This window comes from Piliocolobus tephrosceles, chromosome 1 (assembly GCF_002776525.5).
Source record: "Piliocolobus tephrosceles isolate RC106 chromosome 1, ASM277652v3, whole genome shotgun sequence".
NCBI classification, from domain to species: Eukaryota; Metazoa; Chordata; class Mammalia; order Primates; family Cercopithecidae; genus Piliocolobus; species Piliocolobus tephrosceles.
In genome coordinates, this window is record NC_045434.1 from 182,121,756 (window position 1) to 182,140,549 (window position 18,794).

Sequence of the window (18,794 nt, forward strand, 5' to 3'; positions counted from 1 at the left end):
GGAGAAGGAATGGTTCCAAATGAAGCTTCCAAGGAAATATCTGCAAGAACTGGTGATACTCTGGAGCAGAGGAGGAGGAAGCCACTGAAGAGACTCTATGTAAAGCCTAATGATGAGTGGTGGTGCTGACACTCATCATTAGGTGGTGCTGACACCACTCATCATTAGGGCTATTTCTTCATTCCCCTCTTCATTGCTAGCACCCAGTTCCTCTTGGGTAATAAACATACGTTCAGGTAACAAACGATACACAAATTAAACAAATGATACAAAAATATCAAACTAAAGACAAAGTACATACATTTGCATTGGCAATGTTTAATGTTTAACTTTTGCAGAACTGAAATTTGTATTCAAAGGCACAGAAGGAAGGAAAGGCAGTTATCAGGGCATGAAGTCACAGATAAAGGATGCTGAATAAAAGGCATAGGACTGCTCCTCTTTAGCCTCAGGAAAATAAATAATGCAGTACTAAACTAGATTTTTACTTTTATTATATTTCCATGTGAAGACATCACCCAAATGTCAGTGGAACAAAAGACTTTATGGTCAGATACCAAAGGCGCACAGTTGATCCCACTTTGGAATAACTGCCCAGAAGGTAAGCATTATCAGTGAGTGACAGCTCTAGGCACAAACTAAGTTCTCATTCAGAAAGTGGACAGAGATATGAAGCAGTGAAACATACAGCTTTAAAAACTGGAAATCTTTCATGACATTTGTTTTCAAAGTAAACATCTGCATTTCCAGAACTGTAATTTTCAAAAGTAGAATCAGGCCTGATTAAGCAGTACTTATGACTTACAGATAAAATTACAAAAATAAAAATGAAAACTCTTCTGCCCTTGAAAGAGATAGAAAACTATATTTTTTCCCAAAATGTCATAGAGATTCATTTCACCCTTATGTCACTTAAAAAATGTTATTTTTAATTTGTCTTTCATGTTCTGCCATTTTTAACATAGCAAAACGTGTTTAATATGGCCATCTCTGCTAAGTGAAAGGATGTATTATTTACTGCATGAATGAGAAAAAGCTACAATTTACCCCCAATGGGATCATATTTACCATGTGGGAAAAAAAGATAAAGACAGAGATTTCGTTCCAAAAAACGAAAACAAACAAAACACAAAACTCAATGATTTAAAATATCCTATACATAATTTCTAATTTCAAAGCACTATGAGAAACTCTTGATCAGTGTGTAGCAAGAGAGGGAAAAGAGAAATTTAAAATTTGGTAGGAGAGCATTTTTCTAACTACTTTTATTTAAATAATATTGGCCTTACCAACTATTACCTTTCTTATTTAAAACACTGATTCACCAGATGAAATCATAACAGCATGAAAGTAAGACCACATTTCAACTTAGGTATGAGCACAACAATTCAGGACCACGGTTTCCGCCTCACAGAAAGGATTCCCGAGGTGGTGCTCCCTCTTTCAAACATACGCCCTCAAACACCTCACATGCAGTTTCCATGTAAGTATATAAATAAAACAAGTTCTGTATTTTTCCAAACAATTTTACAACTTGATGGTAAATTAGATGTCAAAGATAAAACTATGCCTTTAAAAACATTAAGCTTCAAAATTCATTCGGTGTTTTCTTTAAGAAATGAAGTATTAAAATCATTTTTGAAATGAATTAAACGTATTTAAATCTGGGCTTTTCTGTACTTAATTTTTCTTTTAAAAAAAAGTTTAAAAACATCAAGAGCTGGAACATGCTGCCAGGACAGAAATAATCAGAATGTCTTTAGTCACAGACCCTGGGCATCTCAGTGTTGCTTCATACTTTTCAAAGCTTGAAGTCTCTCTAGCAGTGGAGGATGAGAATAATGCCACATTGAGAACAACCAGTCAGAAACAGGGAATCCCAAGTTATCTTTGTTAAGTTTGATTAAAGCAGAATATAAGTCTTTAGCCTTCCCAAGTTTCTTGGCAAATGCATCAGCTTGAAACTCAAATCTGCGGCTTAGGACTGTTAGGCAAAAAGAAAGAACCTGAAAAAGTAAATGAAAGGGTTTTAGCCACTGTCCACCTCTTTGTTGTTACTGAAGGTTCCATGAGCTGAGACTGTAGAGCAAGTTTGCCTTGGGATAAGAGGAATGGCAGGACAAAAGAAAGATCACTAATATTTAGGGGACCTAGGGTGAGGAAATTATAAATTGAGCCTTATTTTCCCCCAAGCAAACAGGCCAGAAACACATATACAAGTTAAACATCCCTAACCAAAAACCTGACATCTGAAATGTTCCAAAATCTGAAACTTTTGAGTGCTGACATGAGACTCAAAAGTCATGCTCAGGCCGGGTGAGGTGGCTCACACCTGTAATCCCAGCACTTTGGGAAGGTGAGGCAGGCAGATCACCTGAGGTCAGGAGTTCGAGACCAACCTGGCCAATATGGTGAAACGCCGTTTCTAGTAAAACATACAAAAATTAGCCAGGCGTGGTGATGGACGCCTGGAATCCCAGCTATTCAGGAGGCTGAGGCAGGAGAATTGCTTGAACCCGGGAGGGGGAGGTTGCAGTAAGCCAAGATGACACCCCTGCACTCCAGCCTGGAAGACAGAGTGAGACTCCATCTTTAAAAAAAAAAAAAAAAAAAAAAGTTTAAAGATAATACATCTCAGTCCTCTGCAAAATTTATTTTGTTTATGCGGACAATGTTATATGAATATGATCTATGCCCCTCCATTTTTCTTTCTTGGTGTCCCCACCATACATAATAGAAAAATATGATTCATTTAGTTCATCTTAACTTAACTCTGCAATCTATCCCAAGAAAGAATTCTTCTGAATGGAGATACCTCAAGATCTTCGATATTATTTCTTAGCGTAATTTGGAAGCCTTATGAAACATGATGAAATGTTGCCACTGTCAGGTTTGTTATATAGTCTCATTAACCTATGTATTATCACTCACACGGAATACTCCTAATGAGCTAACACAGAGCAATGTTCTTCAGTTTCATTTACCACAAAATACCCGATTTTGATTCTGTGGGTTTGGGTGGATCCCTCAGGCTATATGGAGGCAGGCGGTCATGGAGCAGAGGAACAGTCACTAAGCCTCCCTTACTGAGCCGTACACAGACTCAATTAGTGTTTGCTTTGTCCCCTCACACACGTAAGATTTTTACCCAAGCACTGGTGAATATGTGGCCTAGGACACAACATTCCAATAGTTAATCTCCATCTACTGAGTCCTTTTAGGTGTTCACCACTGAAGTCTAATTTTCTACTTACATTTTCCTAAGAGTATGCAAGCGTTTATTTATTTGGGCTTGAATTTTTCTGCTACTTTGTCATACTGACCAGTAAATCAGGGGACTAAAAGACTTTGTTTCATCTATTTGTTAAAACTGTACTGTTCTAGTTCATTTTCCACTATCCTGAAAGCTCTAGATTTGAAGCAGGTAAGAGCGTATGTGTGATAATTTTAAAGATCATACATTACCTCATTGTAAGGTGAAAAAATAAACTGGAAGATGATCAATAGTCCAATTAGAGTGGGTTGGCTATCATAAAAACCAAATGCAGCAAAAAGCTCCTTTCGACCAATTAATACAGCAAATAAAAAAAAACACAGGAAAGAATTCATCTAGAAAGAAGGACATGAAATTTCTAAGTTATTACCAAGCTGATTTCACTATGGGATCAGTAGCATCCATAAAGTATAAGAAATCAAAGTGTGGTCGGGCGCGGCGGATCACAAGGTCAGGAGATCAAGACCACCCTGGCTAACACAGTGAAACACCGTCTCTACTAAAAATACAAACAAATTAGCTAGGCATGGTGGCGGGCGCCTGTAGTCCCAGCTACTCGGAAGGCTGAGGCTGGAGAATGGCTTGAACCCAGGAGGCGGAGCTTGCAGTGAGCTGAGATCGTGCCACTGCACTCCAGCCTGGGCAACAGAGCGAGACTCTGTCTCAAAAAAACGACAACAAAAAAGAAATCATAGTGTGATTTTAAGAAAGGTATCAGTGTGATCACAGAACAAATTATTTAAGTAGTTTTTATTTATTTTTATTTTTTTTGAGATGGAGTCTCACTGTGTTGCCCAGGCTGGATTACAGTGGCACAATCTCTGCTTATTGCAACCACTGCCTCCTGGGTTTGAGCAATTCTCCAGTCTCAGCCTCCCAAGTAGCTGGGATTACAGGCGCCTGCCACCATGCTCAGCTAATTTTTCTATATTTTTAGTAGAGACAAGATTTCACCATTTTGGCCAGGCTGGTCTTGAACTCCTGACCTCAGGTGATCTGCCCACCTCAGCCTCCCAAAGTGCTGGGATTACAGGCATGAGCCATCCTGCCCCGCCAGTAGTTTTTAGTTTCACTTTTATTTCAAAAGTAAAACAAAATGTTCCCAAATGTATAAACTGTATCATTTTCTATAAGGGCAAGCTTCAGTTGAGCCTCCTATCATTGAGGGTTTGAAGTGGTCAATAGCAATGGGATATTTTCTCTCTGTAAAGGGTGAAGTGCTAGAATGGATTCTGGCCTTGTTTTATAAGACTGTAATCAGATACAACATCTCCCACCTGACTTTGAAGTGGAGGCTCCAAAGCAACAGGCTTCCCTTGAATCCTCTCTAGGCCCACTGGAGCTGTACCAAATAGTTAGAAAGGTCAGGAGAGAAAGTAGATCCATCTTGAACAAGAAATGAGCGGGGAAAAAAATAAAAAAATCTATACCAAAATACAACCTCTTGGAGTCAGGTTGGAGAACACACAACATTCTTTTTCTGTAGCAAATTAGGATCTTGGAGGCCACATGGACCTTATTTAAGTGTGTTGCTCCAAACCATTTACAAGACAACCCAAGAAGCTGTCAGCTTAGAATGGGGCTTGGAGCGTAAGAAGGCTCACCAGCTGCCCCAGGACAAAGGACAAGCAGCTTCGCCCTCATCCTTATCACTCAGTGGATCCAATATGACAAGCTCCAACAGAAAACTCAGTGAAGTCTCCTACACTTATCATCTATGCATCTACTTTTGTCAAGTAACCATTATCCTTTTGAAAAATAACTTTTGGTTTGCTACTGGGCCCTGCTACAGACTGAATTCCTGGTCATGGGATACCATGATCCTGCAACCTGAACTATTCCTCCTGAACTGGATGCTATGTTAATCTGCCTAGCCAGGAAACTGGTATGCCCAGAAACACTTCATCATCAAGCATAAGTGATAGATATAAGAGTGGAAATGAAGCAAGTTATGAAGGCACCAGTAAGTTAAATAAGCAGGTGGCTCATACTCTAGTACACCAACTCCTGCCACCAACAACCCTCAACCAACCCTTACTCATAAGCCGTTTCCTATAATCAATTAGTTGAACAGGAAAAAAATCAGAGCCTATTTTACAAATAACTTAACACAATATGCTGGTACCACATGAAAGTGGACTGCTGTGGCATTACAGAGCCACTCAGGGATGGTCTTGGAAGGCCGCAGTGAAGGGAAATACTCTCGGTGAGGGGAACTTTAAGGTGTATATCTCACTGTCCACTCAGCCTGGGAGGAGAGAGAGCCTGAGGCAAGGATATATATCCTAATTCATTGGCAGTGGGAAAAAAATGGTTCAGCTGGATAATTAGGGCCTTGGAAAAAAGTAGAGGATGCCTGGCCGGGTGCGGTGGCTCAAGCCTGTAATCCCAGCACTTTGGGAGGCCGAGACGGGCGGATCACGAGGTCAGGAGATCGAGACCATCCTGGCTAACACGGTGAAACCCCGTCTCTACTAAAAAAATACAAAAAACTAGCCGGGCGAGGTGGCAGGCGCCTGTAGTCCCAGCTACTCAGGAGGCTGAGGCGAGAGAATGGCGTAAACCCGGGAGGCGGAGCTTGCAGTGAGCTGAGATCCGGCCACTGCGCTCCAGCCTGGGCGACAGAGCAAGACTCCGTCTCAAAAAAAAAAAAAAAAAAAGTGGAGGATGCCTAACAAGGAGATTTGGCAAAGAGGTATGTGACAAAACTTCCAAAATTACTGCAGAGTTTGATTATAGGTGGCCTAATGTTAATGTTCACCCAAAGAGACCCACAGTCAAGGAGGCTCTTGGTCAACTGGGGAAGACACCTGCTCCGTGAAGGTCAGCTAGCCTTTCTCTGTAGCCACTCCATGACTTAGTCAAGGGACTTATGAATAGAGTGGCCACAGTGACAAAGATGGAGTTAACGTATTAGTCAACACAGACACCCTCCTCACTGGCACCTGACATATGTCCAATCTGTCCGGAGAAGCAATCAATCCCAGTCTTGATAAGGTACCACATCTCAGGGACCAGCCAACCACCTTGTGGTAGGCTGATTCCATTGGAACCCTTCCCTCATGGAAGGGGCAGTGATTTTCCTTATTAGACTGAAAATTCAATTGAATTTGGACCTGGACTTATTTAGTCTTACTCAGTGCCATGTATCCACACAACATAGCTTCAAGCCAAGGAATGCATTTCTATACCTAAAGATACATGAAAGTGCCCACAGGAGTTCACAAGTCTTCCCTTGTAATTCATCACCCAGAACCAGCTGGCCTTTTTATTTTAATTTTTTTTAGAGACAGGGTCTCCTTGTCACCCAGGCTGGAAGTGCAGTGGTGTGATCATGGCTCACTACAGCCTTGATCTCCTGGACTCAAGCCATCCTCCCATCCCAGCCTCCCAAGTAGCTGGGACTACAGGTGCATACCACCAAGCCCAGCTAATTTTTTAACCTTTTGGAGAGAAGGGGTTTGCTATGTTGCGTAGGCTGGTCTCAAACTCCTGGCCTCAAGTGATCCTCCCTCATCAACCTTCCAAAGTATTGGGATTAAAGGCATGAGCCACTATGCCTGGCTCAGCCAGCCTTTTTAAAGGTCTGAAAACCCACTGATGATTCAGTTAAGGCCACATATGCTCAGAACTAGTCAACATGATATAGTGCTTTTTCACCCAAAGTCTAAACATCTGTTGGTTTAGAGGTTCTAGAACCCAGAGGAGGAACATTATTGGAATTGCTTTCTTTTTGTATTTTCTGCAATTTCCAATGAATATATAACTTTTTTTTTTTTGAGACGGAGTCTCGCTCTGTCACCCAGGCTGGAGTGCACTGGGATGATCTCAGCTCACTGCAACCTCTGCCTCCTGGGTTGAAGCAATTCTGCCTCAGCCTCCCGAGTAGCTGGGATTACAGGCGTGCCACCAGGCCTGGCTAATTTTTGTATTTTTAGTAGAGATGGGGCTTCACTATGTTGGCCAGGCTGGCCTCGACCTCCTCACCTCAAGTGATCCACCATCTCGGCCTCCCAAAGTGCTGGGATTACAGGCGTGAGCCACCACACCTGGCAATAATAACTTTTAAATGAAAAAAATGTTTTAGACTGGGCGTGGTGGCTCATGCCTGTAATCCCAGCACTTTGGGAGGCTGAGGCGGGCAGATCAGCTGAGGTCAGGAGTTCGAGACCAGCCTGGCTCATGTGGAGAAACCACGTTTCTACTAAAAATACAAAAAAAAAAAAATGAGTCCAGTGTGGTGGTGCGTGCCTATAATCCCAGCTACTCAGGAGGCTGAGGCAGGGGAATTGCTTGAACCCGGGAGGCAGAGGCTGCAGTAAGCTGAGATCGCGCCACTGCACTCCAGCTTGGACAACAAGAGTGAAACTCCATCTCAGAAAAAAAAAGCATTTTAGGGTGGGCACAGTGGTCCACGCCTATAATCCCAGCACTTTGGCAGGCCGAGGCGGGTGCATCACCTGAGGTCAGGAGCACGAGACCAGCCTGGCCAACATGGTGAAACCCCATGTCTACTAAAAATACCAGGGATGGTGGTGGGTGCCTGTAGTCCCAGCTACTCAGGAGGCTGAGATAGGAGAATCACTTGAACCTGAGAGGCAGAGGTTGCAGTGAGCCGAGATCACATCACCGCACTCCAGCCTGGGTGACAGAGCGAGACTCCGTCTCAAAAAAATATTTTAATTTAATTTTAAAAAAGCATTTTAATGTCCAACTTACCTAGGCTTGATCCTTTTGATCTTTCAAGTTCTTACTCTGGAGGTGATGGTGGTGGTAACAATAATTTATATAGTGCTCACCACATTCCAGGTGCTAGTCTAAAATCTTTACATGTATTAACTCACTTAATTCTTAACCAGTCCTATAAGGCATTATCATTCAATGAGGAGACAGAAGCAGAGGTTAAGGAACTTGCCTGAGGTCACACCGGTAGTTAAGTCAGGGAGCTGTGATGGGAAACCAGGTAGCCTGGCTGTGGTGTCTGTCTTGACCTCTCTTATGTGACCTCTCATGCCTGCCATAGTTCTAATTTGACTACCATGCCATAAAAAAAGAATTGTCACTCCACACTTACCTGGCTAATAATGATATTTTTGACTGTATGTCCCAACTTCCAGTGCCCCAGTTCATGGCCTAGTACAGCAAGTACCTCCTCATTTTTACATCCTTGTTTCTTATTCTGAAAAAAAAAATGAAAAATAAATTATTGAGAACCTTTAAAAAGTTTTATCTTTCAACCCAGTAATAGCCCTTCATAGATTTTAACTTAAAGAAATAATGTTTTGTTCAAAACTGTTGTCTTAACAAAACATTCCCTGAACCACTGCTCCACATGAGACAGTGCGCTAAGCATTGAAGACAGAACGACGAACAAGATGGACATTCCCAGACTACATAAAGCTTACAGTCTGGACTAACTTAGATTAGGGAGGAAAAAAAAAAAAAAAAACTGGAAGAAATAGAAATCTTTATCAATGGGACAATAGTTAAATAAATCATGATAAAGTTATATGACAGTCACTCTGTATTATAAAACCATTAGAAATTTTGTTTTCAAAGATTAGGGCCAATTGCAGTGGCTCATGCCTGCAGTACCAACACTTTGGGAGACCGAGGCAGGCAGATAACTTGAGGCCAGGAGTTCTAGACTGGCCTGGCCAACATAGCGAAATCCTATCTCTACTAAAAATACAAAATGTTGCTGGGCGTGGTGGCTCATGCCTGCAATCCCAGCACTTGGAGAGGTCAGGGTGGGTGGATCACGAGGTCAGGAGTTCGAGACCAGACTGACCAACATGGTGACACCTTGTCTCTACTAAAACACAAAAAATTAGCTGGGTATGGTGGCAGGCGCCTATAATCGCAGCTGCTCTGGAGGCCGAGGCAGGAGAATTGCTTGAACCTGGGAGGCGGAGGTTGCAGTGAGCCGAGATCGCGCCACTGCACTCCAGCCTAGGTGACAGAGCAAGACTCCATCTCAAATAATAATAATAATAATAATAATAATAATAATAATAATAATAGCCACGTGTGGTGGTGCATGCCTGTAATCCCAGCTACTCAGGAGGCTGAGGCGTGAGATCTGCTTGAAACTGGGAGGCGTAGTCTGTAGTGAGCCAAGATCACGCCACTGTACTCCAACCTGGGCGAAAAAGTGAGGCTCCATCTCAAAAAAAAGAAAAAAATAAAATAAAAAAAGGATTATGTTCTGACATTGGAAAATGATTAGGTGAAGAGACACAAACTAAAAATATATGGTATGATTCTAATTATGAAACAATGTGAATGTGTATATAAAAATATACAAGTATAAAAAGTAGACAAAGTATATACAAATGTTAACAGTAGTTGTTTCTTTTTTTTTTTTTTTTGAGACGGGGTTTCACTCTTGTTGCCCAAGCTGGAGTGCAATGGCACGATCTCAGTTCACTGCAACCTCTGCCTCCTGGGTTCAAGTGATTCTTGTGCTTCAGCCTCCTGAGTAGCTGGGACTACAGGCATGCACCACCACGCCTGCCTAATTTTTGTATTTTTAGAGATGGGGTTTCACCATGTGAGCCTGTCTGGTCTCCAACTCCTGACCGCAGGGGATCCATCCGCCTCAGCCTCCCAAAGTGCTGGGATTACAGGCATGAGCCACTGTGTCCGGCCTAGTCCCATTCTCTTACTAAGGAGCAATTAACCAAGGATTTACCAGACATATGAGGTAAGTTGTTAACATGGAAGATCTGATCCAGAAAAAAAGCAACATGAAATAAACAAATTATATAAAGAGAAAGTTTAGAAAATTAAGATACTGTACCTAAGAAAAAATAACAAAGTGCTGTAACATGGAAAATTCAGATAAAAAAATTCTTAGAAATCCAAGTTGAAGGCCAGGCATGGTGACTCACGCCTGCAATCCCAGCACTCTGGGAGGCTGAGGCAGGTGTATCACAAGATCAGGAGTTCGAGACCAGCCTGGCCAACATGGTGAAACCCCGTTTCTACTAAAGATACAAAAAAAAAAAAAAAAGAATTAGCTGGGCGTGGTGGTGCACACCGGTAATCCCAGCTACTCAGGAGGCTGAGGCAGGAGAATTGCTTGAACCCGGGAGGCAGAGGTTGCAGTTAACTGAGATTGTGCCATTGCACTCCAGCCTGGGTGAGAGGGCAAGACTCCATCTCAAAAAAAAAAAGAACAAAAAATGTAAGTTCAATAAAAGAATTGGAAGATGATGAGGGAATTCTAGAAAGTAGAAAGAGATATATTTAAAATGGAAAAGAGGGTTAAAAAGATAGGAGAGTTCAGTATAAGAAATCCAGCACTCGAGCAAGAGGAGCCCTGAAAAGATAGAATCTTAAAAATGGAGAAGACAAAAATCAACAAAATAATTCCAGAAAATTTCTTATAACCACAGGACCTCGATTTCCAGAATAAAAGAGCCTAATGCATACATCATAGTGGATGAAAACAGTGTGATGCATATAACACGGTAGAAGAAAACAGATCCCCATCAGGGTATGTGAAATTTTAGAACACTGAAACAGAGAAAGATCTAACAAACTTCCAGAAAAGCAAAATAAAACAAAAAAGAAGTAACAAAAGGATCAGCAATTTTTTTTTTTTTTGAGACGGAGTCTCGCTCTGTCCCCCAGGCTGGAGTGCAGTGGCCGGATCTCAGCTCACTGCAAGCTCCGCCTCCCGGGTTGACGCCATTCTCCTGCCTCAGCCTCCTGAGTAGCTGGGACTACAGGCGCCTGCCACCTCTCCCGGCTAGTTTTTTTTGTATTTTTTAGTAGAGACAGGGTTTCACCGTGTTAGCCAGGATGGTCTCGATCTCCTGACCTCATGATCCGCCTGTCTCGGCCTCCCAAAGTGCTGGGATTACAGGCTTGAGCCACTGCGCCCGGCCTTTTTTTAAATTTATTTATTTATTTTTTTTAAAGACAGGGTCTCACTCTGTCACCCAGGCTGGAATGCAGTGACAGGATCTCAGTTCACTGCAACCTCCACCTCTCAGGTTCAAGCAATTCTTGTGCCTCAGAGTCCCGAGTACTGGGATTACAGGCGTGAGCTATCATGCCCAGCTAATTTTTATATTTTTTGTAGAGACGGGGGTTTCATCATGTTGGCCAGGCTGGTCTCGAACTCCTGGCCTCAAGTTATCTGCCTGCCTTGGCCTCCCAAAGTGCTGGGATTACAGGCGTGAGCCACCATGCCTGGCCAGGATCAGTAATCTGAATGACTTCAGATACTTCATCAGCAGTGTTGGAATCAAGCAGGCAATGAAACGATGCCTTCACAATCCTGAAGGAGAAGTATTTCCAATCTAGAACTCTATACCCAGTCTAAGTAGCAAGCCAGTATGACAGAAAAATGAAGGCATTTTAAGCATACAAACTTAAAGCTTTACCGATGTAATCCTTCTCAGGAAGGTACTAGAGGTTGTTTTCTACCAAAATAAAGGAATAAATTAAGAAACAAAAAGTTATGGACCAGCCTGGGCAACATAATGAGACTCTGTTTCTACAAAAAATTTTTTAAAAATTAGCCAGGCATAGTGGTGTGCGTCTATAGTCCCAGCTACTTGAGAGGCTGAGATGGGAGGATGGCTTGAACCCAGGAGTTCAAGGCTACAGTGATCTATGATTGTGCCATTGCACTCCAGCCTGGTAACAAGAGCAAGACTGTCTCACAAAAAAAGGGGGAAAATGCATCCTAATTTGTAAATGTAAAAAATAATAATAAAAAAATAAGACAATAAGCTCAGAGCCAGATGTTTTCTTTTTTTTTTTTTTTTTTGAGACGGAGTCTCGCTCTGTCCACCAGGCTGGAGGGCAGTGGCGGTGCTATCTCAGCTCACTGCAAGCTCCGCCTCCCGGGTTCCCGCCATTCTCCTGCCTCAGCCTCCCTAGTAGCTGGGACTACAGGCGCCCGCCACGGCGCCCGGCTTTTTTTTTTTTGTATTTTTAGTAGAGACAGGGTTTCACCGTGGTCTCGATCTCCTGACCTTGTGATCCGCCCGCCTCGGCCTCCCAAAGTGCTGGGATTACAGGCGTGAGCCACCGCGCCCGGCCAGATGTTTTCAACAGGAACAACAAAGAAATCCAGAACATGGGCTGGGTGCAGTGGTTCACACCTGCAATCCTAGCACTTTGGGAGGCCAAGGCAGGTGGATCACCTGAGGTCAGGAGTTCAAGACCAGCCTGGCCAACATGGTGAAACCCCGTCCCTACCAAAAATACAAAAATTAGCTGGGTGTGGTGGTGGGTGCCTGTAATCACAGCTACTCAGCAGGCTGAGGCAGGAGAATCCCTCGAACCTGGGAGGCGAAGATTGCAGTGAGCCGAGATAGCGCCATTGCACTCCAGCCTGGGGGACAAGAGTGAAACTCCGTCTCAAAAAAAAAAAAAAAATTCCAGAACACAATAGAACACTATCTTTATCTTATTTATTTATTTATTTTTGAGGCAGGGTTTCGTTCTGTTGCCCAAGCTGGACTGCAGTGGTACGATCATAGTTCACTGCAGCCTTGATCTCCTGAGCTCAAAAGATCCTCCCACCTCAGCCTCCTGAATAGCTGGAACTATAGGCACACACCACTACACCTAGCTAATTTGCTAATTTTTATTTTTAGTAGAGACAAGTTCTCGCTATGTTGCCCAGGCTAGTCTTGAACTCCTGAGCTCAAGTGACCCCCCAGACTTGGGTTCCCCAAAGTACTGAGATTACAGGTGTAAGCACCTGGCAGAATGATTATCTTTAAAGTATAAAAGAGCTGTCATTTCTGCATTGATATCCAAGAATAAGAGCAAAATAAAAACAAAACCAGAATTTTCCAAAGAAATTCCTAAAGCACGGCTGGGTGCAATGGCTCACACCTGTAATGCCAGCAATTTGGGAGGCCGAGGCAGGTGGATCATAAGGTCAAGAGATCGAGACCATCTTGGCCAACATGATGAAACCCCGTTTCTACTAAGTACAAAAATTAGCTGGGCATGGTGGCGTGCGCCTGTAGTTGTGCCTGTAGTCCCAGTTACTTGGGAGGCCAAGGCAGGAGAATCGCTTGAACCCAGGAAGCAGAGGTTGCAGTGAGTTGAGATCACGCCACTGCACTCCAGCCTCGTGACAGAGTGAGATTCCATCTCATAAAAAAAAGAAAAAGACAATCCCAAAGTATATACTTCTGAAAGAAGGAAAATGATTTCTAAAAGATGTGAGGTGAATAAGGAATGTTAAGCAGAAAAACAGATAAGCATATAGACGAATCTAAATGATAACTGTGTAAGACCAAAAAAAAAAAAATGACAATTTGGGGGATAAACAATGAACAGGAGCCGGGCGCGGTGGCTCAAGCCTGTAATCCCAGCACTTTGGGAGGCCGAGACGGGCGGATCATGAGGTCAGGAGATCGAGATCATCCTGGCTAACACTGTGAAACCCCATCTCTACTAAAAAATACAAAAAACCAGCCAGGCGAGGTGGCGGGCACCTGTAGTCCCAGCTACTTGGAAGGCTGAGGCAAGAGAATGGCTTAAACCCCGGAGGCGAAGCTTGCAGTGAGCTGAGATCTGGCCACTGCACTCCAGTCTGGGCGACAGAGCGAGACTCCGTCTCAAAAAACAAAAGAAAAAACAACAACAAAAAAACAATGAACAGGATAAAACTAAAATAAAAGATGAAAGGCATAATGGTTTGAAAGTATTTAAGGACCCTGGATTGTTCAGGAAATAGTGAAGATACCATGTATTTTAAGATCTTCAGGCCGGGCGCGGTGGCTCAAGCCTGTAATCCCAGCACTTTGGGAGGCCGAGGCGGGCAGATCACGAGGTCAGGAGATCGAGACCATCCTGGCTAACATGGTGAAACCCCGTCTCTACTGAAAAAAAAATACAAAAAACTAGCCGGGCGAGGTGGTGGGCGCCTGTAGTCCCCAGCTACTCGGGAGGCTTAGGCAGGAGAATGGTGTAAACCCGGGAGGCGGAGCTTGCAGTGAGCTGAGATCCGGCCACTGCACTCCAGCCCGGGCGACAGAGGGAGACTCTGTCTCAAAAAAAAAAAGATCTTCAGATATGTGGGCATGCTTAAGTTTTAGCGGCAATCATTAAAAGAATAGTAATACAAGAACATCCAAAGATGAATAATGACCTAAGCAGAACTTTTTAAAAACCTTCAATCAGTTCTTAGAAAAAAGTGGGAGGGTATATGTGTTGTGTTGAGGTAAGGAGAAGATAAGGGTGGAGAACTGAAAGCACAGAAAAGAGACACAAAGGGCATAAAATAATATGGTAGAAATAATTCCAAATATATCAGTAATCACAACATACATAAACTAAACCTGTCAATAAAAAGATAGTAACTGTCAGTATAGCTTTAAAAACAACCATAATAAAATCTATTGACATGCTGTATACAAGAGACACATTGAAAATATAAGGCCAAGGTTAAAAGTAAAAGGATGAATCAGATAGTGGTTTAGTGATGGTTATACAACTTTTTGAATATACTATAAGCCACTGAATTACACACTTTAAAATGGTTAAGATGGTGAATCTTATGTGAATTTTATCTAAATTTTTTTTTTTGAGACGGAGTCTCACTCTGTCGCCCAGGCTGGAGTGCAGTGGCGCGGTCTCAGCTCACTGCAAGCTCCGCCTCCCAGGTTCACGCCATTCTCCTGCCTCAGCCTCCTGAGTAGCTGGGACTACAGGTGCCTGCCACCACGCCTGACTAATTTGTTGTATTTTTAGTACAGATGGGGTTTCACCGTGTTAGCCAGGATGGTCTCAATCTCCTGATCTCGTGATCCACCCGCCTCAGCCTCCCAAAGTGCTGGGATTACAGGCATAAGCCACTGTGCCCAGCCATCACTAAATTTTTTTTTTTTTAAGTAAAAAGATGATCTCTGAGGCTGGATGCAGTGGCTCATGCCTGTAATCCCAGTACTTTGGGAGGCCGAGGTGGGTGGATCACAAGGGCAGGAGTTCGAGACCAGCCTGGCCAACATAGTGAAACTCCATCTCTACCAAAAATAGAAAAAATTAGCCGGTCTTGGTGGTGGGCACCTGTAATCCCAGCTACTTGGGAGGCTGAGGCAGGAGAATCACTTGAACCCGGGAGGCAGAGGTTGCAGTGAGTCAAGGTCACACCATTGCATTCCAGCCCAGGCGACAGTGTGACTCTGTTTCAAAAAATAATAATAATAATAATAATAATAATAATAATAATAATAATAATAATAAAAAATAAAAAAGATAACCTCTAACAAACACTAACCGAAGGAAAGCTGGGACACCTGTATTAATATCAGACAAAATCAACCTTTTTTTTTTTGAGACGGAATTTAGCTCTTGTTGCCTGGACTGGAGTGCAACTGCACAATCTCAGCTCACTGCAACCTGTGCCTCCCGGGTTCAAGCAATTCTCCTACCTCAGCCTCCTGAGTAGCTGGGATTACAGGAATGGGCTACCACTCCCAGCAAGTTGGTATTTTTAGTAGAGATGGGATTTCTCCATATTGGTCAGGTTGGTCTAGAACTCCCGACCTCAGGTGATCCGCCCGCCTCGTCCTCCCAAAGCGCTGGGATTACAGGCGTGAGCCACCGTGCCCAGCCAACTTAAAGGCAACGTAAAGGCAAAAAGGATTATTTAGGAAGGCCACAACACAATCATAAAAATTTCACTTTACCAGGAGGATACATTAATTTTTAATTGGCATGTAACTATACACTGGCCTCAGAACATATTATTTCAAAACTGCAAGATTTGCAAAGAAGGCTGGGCGCGGTGGCTCACGCCTGTAATCCCAGCACTTTGGGAGGCCGAGACCGGCGGATCACAAAGTCAGGAGATCGAGACCACCCTGGCTAACACGGTGAAACCCCGTCTCTACTAAAAACACAAAAAAACTAGCCGGGCATAGTGGCGGGCGCCTGTAGTCCCAGCTACTCGGGAGGCTGAGGCAGGAGAATGGTGTAAACCCGGGAGGCAGAGCTTGCAGTGAGCCAAGATGGCGCCACCGCACTCCAGCCTGGGCGACTGAGCAAGACTCTGCCTCAAAAAAAAAAAAAAAAAAAAAAAACTTGATAAATTTACTATAATAAAGGATAGTAACAGACCACTATCAATAATGGAAACACCAAACAAATAAAATATTAATAAAGATATAAATATTTGAATAAAATAATAAACAAGTTTGATCCATTGGACACATACAGTGCCCTGCAACAGTTAGAGAACATATATCCCAGAAAGTTCAGGCTAAAGATTTTGAAATAAGCTTCAGCTACTGAAAAGAGCAAATTACGTTAAAAAAAAAAAAAAAAAAAAAAAAATTGAAATAGATTTTGTTTCACACAGCTGAGAAAATGCAGCCTCCTGAGAACACAGACAAGATTTATTGGAATCTAGATATTCTACCACTTTCCCCCACTTTCACCAGTTCCTCATTTTTTTAAGGAAAATGACCACATATAGAGAAGCTAGGTCCCTTGTATGAGAAAGAGGGATAAATTATAATGATTTGCAATACACGATTGACATTTATTACCTCTTTCCTATTTAAATTTTAGAGTTTGGGTAAGAGTACATTTAGTAGAGAAAAGAATCACATAACTAACCTCGTTCCTTAAAGAGCTAAGAGACACACACTTACCTGTACCTTCAGGGAATGGTCATGAAGGAGTAACAAACTAAAGCACCAATTTATAGACTACTCTAAAGGGAAAATTAAGAGTTACAACTGAAGGATTACATACAAAAATACTCACTGCAGAAACATTTTTAACAGCAAAAAATTGGAAACAATCCATATATTCAATAAAAGGAAAATGGTAAAAAAAAAAAAATTATAGTTTAGAAGACTAGAAATATATCTAGTAAGATGTTTATGGTTTGTTGGATCATTATTTTTGTTATTGATGTTTTCTAACTTTTTTATTTTTACTATTATTATTTATTTATTTTTTGAGATAGACTTTCACTTTTGTTGCCCAGACTGGAGTGCAATGGCACAATCCTGGCTCACTGCAACCTCTGCCTCCTGGGTTCAAGAGATTCTCCTGCCTCAGCCTCCCAAGTAGCTAGGATTACAGAAATGTGTTACCACACCCAGCTAATTTTGTAATTTTAGTAGAGATGGGGTTTCACCATGTTGGTCAGGCTGATCTCAAACTCCTGACCTCAGGTGATCCACCAGCCTCAGCCTCCCAAAGTGCTGGGATTACAGGGGTAAGCCACTGTGCCAGGCCGACTGTTCTACTTTAGTAATAAGCAAAAATATAGCTAATGTTTTTATTTAATAATAACAGTGATAACAGCTTCCATTTATTAACTGCCTATGTATAGATACTGTATGTATCAGATATTTTACAAACAGTTCATTAATCTTCACTACTATAAGGCAGGTATGGATAGCCTTATTTTACATAAAGTAACATGGTCCTTAGGCTTCTGTTTTCACCAGTCACCTGCTTTCCAATATGAATTATGCATCGTTTCATAAAACAACCAATTCTCTATTGTTCAGGATATGCTCTCGTCTCTTGGTTTGACGTCTGGATTTAGGAAGCTGTTTAGAACAGCATCAGGGTCACACTCAAAGATACGCTGACGTGGAATGATTACAGCTTAAACAGTGTGGATCACTTTCCACAGAAAGGAGACTTGCTTACTCATGAGAGACTCTTAGCCCTCGATTTTCTTTTCTTCCCACTCTAATTTCACATAAGAGAACAAAAATAGGTACTGCCCATCTATTAGTTTTCTTAGCATTTTCCTTTTTACAAAATTCATACACTACCTCATTTGATCCTCACAACACCAAGTTGGGCAGATGGGAAGAAAGGTCTTCATTTTAGAGATGAAGAAAAGAAGGTAAGAAATTAAAATGTCTTGCTACTAAATAGTGGGTAAAATCCACCTCTCTGGAGCCTGCATCCTTTCCATCATATTTATCAACTGGGAAGACTTTCATATAACGCTAGTACTTACTGGGGAAATACTTGCTGTCTTCTATAAAAGGGCAGCTTATATATATTTAAAATTATTTTCTTAAATTGCTTTTGAACATTTTGTATTTTTTAATTTTCTGTAGAGATAGGGGTCTTTCTATGTTGCCCAAACTCCTGGCCTCAAGCAATCCTCTCACACTGGTCTCCCAAAATGCTGGGATTACAGGCGTGAGGCACTGTGCCTGGCCTTAAATTGCTTTTGAGACAGGTTGTTTCAATTCTTCTATTTGTCTTCTGAAGGGTAAAATTCCAGCCAGGTTTCCCAGTTATCTTTTAAAATATAATAGCCATTATGGACACACTCATCAAAATGTTAATAGTTATCTCTAAGGGGTGGGATTTCAGGTAACTTTAGTTTTTTTCTTTAAATTTCTGTTAAAAATGAAATGCTTCATGTTCTGTGTACCATCCAGGCTAACACCATCTTTGCATCCCTTACTGCATTGTACATAGTAGGCATTCAGTAGCAAGTGCTGAATAAATCTGCTTCCTAAACTTCCACCACATCTGTGTACACTCCATGTAA

General features: G+C 42.2%; 1 protein-coding gene across 1 annotated transcript in view; it reads right to left on the minus strand.

The window, feature by feature from the left end:
• Positions 1-298: 298 nt before the first annotated feature.
• ZMPSTE24 (zinc metallopeptidase STE24) overlaps positions 299-18,794 on the minus strand; it is a 49,921-nt gene continuing 31,425 nt past the window's right edge. Inside the window, exons 8-10 of the mRNA XM_023221250.2 lie at positions 8,349-8,453; positions 3,466-3,609; positions 299-2,006 (exon numbers count right to left, since the gene is read on the minus strand). Of these exons, the coding sequence (XP_023077018.1) occupies positions 1,782-2,006; positions 3,466-3,609; positions 8,349-8,453 (474 nt within the window). The 3' untranslated portion in view covers positions 299-1,781. The remainder of the gene's footprint in view (positions 2,007-3,465; positions 3,610-8,348; positions 8,454-18,794) is intronic.